The sequence below is a fragment of the Alosa alosa genome, chromosome 12, assembly GCF_017589495.1.
Source record: "Alosa alosa isolate M-15738 ecotype Scorff River chromosome 12, AALO_Geno_1.1, whole genome shotgun sequence".
In the NCBI taxonomy this organism is placed as follows: domain Eukaryota; kingdom Metazoa; phylum Chordata; class Actinopteri; order Clupeiformes; family Clupeidae; genus Alosa; species Alosa alosa.
In genome coordinates, this window is record NC_063200.1 from 22,965,966 (window position 1) to 22,972,840 (window position 6,875).

Here is a 6,875-nt window from a genome sequence, read left to right on the forward strand (position 1 = left end):
CAGTCACAAGACAATGTAAAGGTAAGGAGGTGGGGGTCTCAGGGGTTGTATGACTTCTTACACCAAGGACAAACTGATTTAAATTGTTACATGTGAGCGTTTTGAGGAATGGTGTTGTCACTCGCTTGCCATAATGAATAGCTGGGTGACAATGGATATATGGGGGGGAATAAGACAAGGCGGCCCCGCCTTCGGGAGAGCGGCACCTACCCTCTCATTACGGATGCGGGGAACGGCCATTGGACGGCGGGTCGTTTACTTTGAAGGTCCTCTTCTCATTTTGTTCACTTGAAGTGTACATTGTAGCGAGAGGAACGCGTGCCGAGAGTGTATGTGAAGCGGGTTCTCTGCGCTCTTTCGCTCGCCAGTCGTTTTGGGATTTTCTTGATGCTCGAATAGAATAGACCAGTTAAAGCTATTTAATTACAACATTTTCAGATAATGTAGATTGCATCTACTAACTTAAATCTACTTACATCTAAATCAATAATATTTTCTCTGTTTGGTGAGTTCGGCTGGCGATTTCCTCTTGGATTCAGGCGGAGAGCGGAACGGAACTATGAACGTTACTGGAATAATTCCTTTTTGTCATTTTCTCTAACGGGGACGATATTTTGAGGAAAACAACTGATGAACTTTCGACTTGGATTATAAACAAAAAGTAAGGTGCAAGAGACAACGTCATATAGCATATTGTGTTTGGAGACAAAATGAAACCGATTCTAATCTCGCCTAACAAAATGAGAGAATTGTGAGTCATCTTCAACTACTGTACCCGCGTAAACCCCAGTTGCGTTGCGCTCCAAATGAAAGATTCTCTTACTGGATCTAAACACTGTGTACGCCATCTGACACCCGAACCAACAATCTGCGATAGTGACGATAGCTGTAATTCTCCCCAAAGTGTTGGAATACAAAGCTCTCCTGTTTCTGCACTGACACCTCTGGATCCTATTCGCCAAGCAAAGCGATTACCCATCAGGATTCTCAAGATGTTGACCGCACATACAAGCCACTTGCTTCACCCGGAATACCTTCAGCCCCTGACTTCTGCAGCCGTTAGCATAGAGGTATGATTTCCCATTGCTTTTTCAGAGGCTTGGCTCACAGTGCGCGCTGGTGGGCAGTTGTCGCCTGCGCCGCTCTCATGTTAAATCACTTATGTCTTGTGCCAGCACCGCAGCAGTCTGTGTGAGGCTGAGCAGTTAACGGATTAGTGTTATTTCCAGTTCAAATTGTTTGTTTAAATGTATGTAAATGTTGTTAGAAATGTCGATGACCAACGGACCAACGTCAAATTACCATTGTCTGTTGGTGTTCATTTGTGTGACTATATGCACCCAGCCGTTACTACTTAAGATTATGTACATCATCATTACGCACAAGAAAAAGTGGACTCTTTTAGAAGTAGCATCCAAGCGCATTGTGTTTTAGATGAAAACGACTGGTGATTGTGAAGCTATCCAGTTACACTATGTTTTCAGAAGTATTCTTACCATTATTCAACCAGAAAACTGTGTAACTGAATGTTTTTCATGTCCCTTTGGGCCCAATCGAAATCATTCCCTATCTAATTTTTGTAGGAGATACCGAGGGCGCTCACAGCGAGCGTAAAAAAATCCGTGTTTTGCTGATATTATTTTGATATTTGAAATTAAGGTAAACACGTCAACAAATTGACCACTTTTGACCACTTTTCCCTTGAATAACTCCTATTTATATTCAAAGCAGAATTTTAACCAGGAAAACGTTGTCCATTTTTGAAAAAATATATCATGTTGGCTAAGTTTATGTAAAGACAGACATACCATAGATTTCACTCATAGTCATTACATAACAAAAATGTCAGGCATAGTTGAGATTCTTTCAACATGTTGTTTAATTTTGTGCACAAGGAATGCTCATTTTCCCTTATGTGCAGTCCACCACTACTATTTGTATGTGAAAATAATACAGAGATTTATATCTAAACAAAATTAAACACTTGTTTTTAGAGACATGTAAATGTGCTATTTTTTATTTTGCCTTGTCTTATCTACAGTTGGATGCTAAGAAAAGTCCCTTGGCCCTGTTGGCTCAGACCTGCTCCCAGATAGGGAAGCCAGACCCTCCACCGTCCTCCAAGTTGAGCTCCATCTCCTCCGGGGGACATTCCGACAAAGAGCCCAGCTCTCGCTCCTCTTCCTCCAGCCTGAAGTTGGGCGAGCACCGGCCTGCCCTGGAGGACAAGTCCAGCTTCAAGCCTTACTCCAAGGTGGGCTCCGATTGCAGGAGAGATGGAGTGAGCTCAACCAGCAGTGGCAGTGGCAGCGGCAGTAACAGCAGTGACAAGGCTGGTTTCCGGGTCCCGCACAACAGCACCGGTTGCTCGTCCTTCCCCCCGCACGCCGTCTCCCCGAACTCCAGGGTCACCTCCGGGTCACCCCTGCCGTCGCACATGCAGTCGCACAGACAGTCGCACTCGCCCTCTGTCCAGTCCGCCCCGCACTCCCAGATGGCGAACGGTGACCACAAATCAGCGGACCCTACGAACTCTGACGGCGGGAGCGCCGGCAGCAAGAAGGAGGCCGAGCTGAGCGGCAAGGGTGGCCAGGACGGCGCTCAGCTGGCCAACTCAAGCCACGCCAGAGCCAGTGTCAACTCCAGCAATGGCAGCTCGGACAGTAGTCCTCACCACGAGGGCAAGTCGGACTCCCAGTCCTCGCAGCACAGTCTGGGACCCGGCCACATCGCTCCCATCTCTCCCTTCAAGTCCGGCCACTCTGTCTTCCCCTTGCCCTCATCTGGCATGGGCTACCACGGCTCCATCGTGGGCGCCTACGCTGGCTACCCGTCCCAGTACGTGTCCGGCTTGGACCACACTAAGTCTGGCCTCGGGGGAGGGAGCGTGGGCATGAAACACCCGAGCTCCAGCCCCCTCACAGGTGCCTCTCCTCCCTCCTTCATGCAGGGCCTGTGCAGGGACCCGTACTGTCTGAGTTACCCCAACGCCCCTCACCTGGGCGGCAGCAGCTGCACGTCCTGCATCCATGACCCGTCGTCGTCCTCCGCCTCGGCGGCACTCAAGTCCGGCTTCCCGGGCCTGATGTATTCGGGCCACCCGCTGCACTCTCTCCACCACGCCAGCGCGCTCTCCTCCAGCGTCACGCCGTCACTCTCGCACCCGCTCTACACGTACGGCTTCGTGCTGCCCAACGAGCCGCAGCCGCACGCGTGCAACTGGGTGTCGGCCGGCCTGGGGCCCTGCGACAAGCGCTTCTCCTCCTCCGAGGAGCTCCTGGCGCACCTGCGCACGCACACCGCCTCCTCGCTCGACAGCGCCAAGCTCCTCTCGGCCGCGTACCCCGGCTCGTCCTCTGCCGCCGCTGCCGCCGCAGCGGCCGCTGCCGCCTGCCACCTGCACCTCCCCCAGAGCAGCGCGTCCATGCCCAGCTCCTTCTCCCTGCGGGCACCCCCCAGCCTGGGCCTGGCGCGCTACCACCCCTACGGAAAGGTGCCTCTGCCCACCGCTGCCCCTACGCTGCCTATGCACTCTCTGCAAGCTGGTGCGCCATACTACTCGCACTACGCCCTCTACGGGCAGAGACTGGGATCTGCATCCGCACTGGGCTACCAATGAGTCATGAGTCTCGCAGCGCAGTGTTAGCCAGCTGAGAGCTAGCTTGTGCCTGCATACACCCCTGCACCTGATCAGGGGAAAGAAAATGGGGCACGATTGCATGGCAACAGACTGCTTGGGCACACCAAGATGAGCTAAGTTACTGGAAGAGTTGATCGTCTCTTTGTGCGCTGCCAGACACTGAGAACGATCCCTGGCTGGCTCTGGTCGGCAGTCCGCATATGATTAACAGACTCGGGACGACTTCTGATCGTCAACATGCTTGTGATGCAGTGAAGATGTCTTCTATTATAGCTGTGGCAGCCGAAGAGAAGCTGGATGCATGCAAGCTTTGACCCTGACTGTGCAATGGGATACGGCTTTAAGAGTTACAGAAACTCGCCACCCATGGACTGACCAATTGTATTTATTTTCTACAGAGCGCTTTGCTTTCATGTTTATATTCAAAACTAAGTTTGTTCTTTAATTATTATTCTTATTACTATGATTGTAATTATAATAACAGATATCAACTTTCCTTCAAAAACAAGGTTTATGGTCTACAGCCATTGCTAGACCATAGATAAAGCAGCTGCAAGCTACAAAACAAATTCTTTTTCTGTTTTTCCTGTGTTATGTAAACTTTCTTTTCATCTTTTTTCACTTTCCTAGCTTTTTTTGTCAGTCTTTGCAGAATGAATGTGCATGTCGAACACTTCCCTCCTGGGCTTTGATGACGCTTGATATTTTTTATTTGTACAGCTGATGAATAAACTGTAAAGGAGATGTAATATTTTTTGTAATGTGTTGGATTGAAAAGACTGGATAGCAAGAGGCTTTAAAAAAAAAGAAAAACAATGGTGGCAGTGCTATCCATTTTAAACTGGGAGGTCTTATTTTGTTAAATAAATGACATCGTTATATTTAAACATTGCCTTTTTGTGTGTTTGTTCCCAAATACGCTTGATGCTTTCTGTATGGTTGCACTAAGGAATCATAGCTCTGTAGATGGGATTTGTTAAACTACTTTAGTGAAGACTAAACTGGCATTGATTACCATTTGGCCTCACTACTGAGGGGAAAAAATAGAATGCATCGATATCATGGCTCTTCTAACACAAGGTCAGTGAGGTGGTTGACCTTCCCCTGTACAGTGAATTTCGATGCAAATTTCGCACAGCACTGTGCATCTTTGTCACCGGTCACTGGTCTCTGGAGAACCTATTCCGGAAAGTGTGCTATTGATCCACTGAACTGTATAGAGTCCTCTACTTTCTCATCCGATAGCTCATCTGTCATTCCAGACTGAGTGTTATCACTCTCACAACACAGTCTGTTACTGAAAGCCCAGTCTTTATCACACAACGCCACTCCTATCCTGAGAAAGGGAATAAAAAGGTGTAACAAACCTGTAATAAAGCTGTCAACTTTTCCTTCCTTACAGTACATGGGGTGGGGAAAACCGCATGGCAGATTGCATGGAAATAGTGATATGCAAGTGTGTTAGGCATGGCATGGCAGCTATTGTCTGCATGCATATCAGGCCTTTGATGTGGAGAGGTGACGTTGGCCTGGCTCATTGTTCCCCAGACTGACACAGGTGATTGATGTTTTTGGCCGGGCTCCTCCCAGAGTGTTGCTGGCTGTGTGTTCCCAACGCCAAACGAGGAGAAAGAACAGACGCCGCTGAGTAGCCCCCAGGGGTGTATTTGTGTGTGTGTGTGTGTGTGTGTGTGTGTGAGAGTGTTTTTGCTACAGCTTTCATTAGAGGAGTGTTCTCACTTCTCACCGGAAAGTGCTGAAAGAAGTTTAAACTGTCTCTTTGCCACTTTTTAGTGTGAACGTCAAAAGAGGTGCAGGAGTGGACTCTCTTAGCTCTTTAGGCAGGAGTGCAAATGTTAGGCCACCTAGTCTCCCTTTTGTCATTAATCTTGTTTGACTGCACGGGGAAGGCAAGAGCCTTTGAAGTCGGGCGCTGCTGCCATGGTCAGGGTAATTAATCCTTGAGGAGTGCCACGGTGGACGGTTCAATTAAATTTAATTAACGTTGAGTCATATTGCTCTCATGAATCATGCCTCTATAATTATCAGATTAATGCCATGGTGCCAGACACGCACCTTCCCAGGGGAGAGTTCCACTCACCGTGGCCTCTGAAAGACCTCAATGAGGGCAACTGTTGCTAAAATCGGTGCCGCCGCCTGGGCACGCTCCACTGTCATGGTGACAGGTTCTGCCCGCCAGCCTTTTCGTTTTGTTTCCGCGTCATTTGCAGAGGGGGCCTCTTAGCTCATACCTGGCCGAGGATGTGATTGGCAGCAGTAATACTGCCCCAGCTTCCTGGTAGCGAGACATGACCTGGCTGTTAGCGACGTATCTGTGACCCCTGCCAGGGCTGTAGTCACCAGAGCCGACAGTGGCGGTCCCTGAGAGGTTACAGCCGTCTGGCCTAGCAGCTCAGAGCAGTAGGGGTAACCTGAGAGTGAGTGCCCTGGTTTACTTTTCCGAGACATTGTGCAAATCAACTACACCCCCCCCCCCATTCCATCCCCTCCGTCACGGCTGGAGCAGCAAGGGATCCACTTGGCTAGGCCCACGGAAGACGGGTCAAGTTGCTGGAGTGGCTCTGATAACCCAGAGTGAGTGAAGGTTACTGAACACACACACACACACACACACACACACACACACAGTGAGAGAGAGACACATACGCACACACACACACTGCCTATCGCTACTTCACTCATTTATCTGATCAAGCTGTCAAGTGAATGCACTACACCTTGACAGTGACAGATTGACCTGTTGATCAAAGGATGTCAGTCAAAGCACAATGTGCTTAAGTGCATGTTTGGCCCCCTCGTCTGTAAATGTTTAAGTTACCTCTGCGGCTCTTTTCTCTATGCTGGTGCGCTACATTTCTGGTTGACTTGCCATCCTCCACTGGGAAAAAAAAGTTCTTTATTCTTTCAACACCGAGTGTTCTTCCATCACTTCTTCGCCGGTTTCTTCACACTCTCAAAGTCACATGGGCAATCGAATAATCTGTCTTGTATCACCACCTACAGGACTGTGGTAAAATAAAACTGGTACCAGCACACCAGACACCACACGGCCACGAAAAGGGAGAAAGAAATGAATACCAATGCTTGCACGATGAAAAGCCGAAAAAGCAGATGAAATGTAATTCATTACAGTCAGCCCCCTCTCTCTTTCTCTCCCTCTCACACTATCTGTCTCTCAAGGGAGACACAAACGGAATGAATGGCTGTGCCATTT

General features: G+C 49.0%; 1 protein-coding gene across 1 annotated transcript; it reads left to right on the top strand.

Moving 5' to 3' along the window:
• Positions 1 to 265: 265 nt before the first annotated feature.
• On the top strand, positions 266 to 4,521 carry LOC125304105 (zinc finger protein 703-like). Its single transcript, XM_048258131.1, has 2 exons — positions 266 to 1,070; positions 2,042 to 4,521. The coding sequence occupies exons 1-2, from the start codon at positions 807 to 809 to the stop codon at positions 3,617 to 3,619; spliced, it is 1,842 nt and encodes a 613-aa protein (XP_048114088.1). The 5' UTR covers positions 266 to 806; the 3' UTR covers positions 3,620 to 4,521.
• The last annotated feature ends 2,354 nt before the right edge of the window (positions 4,522 to 6,875 follow it).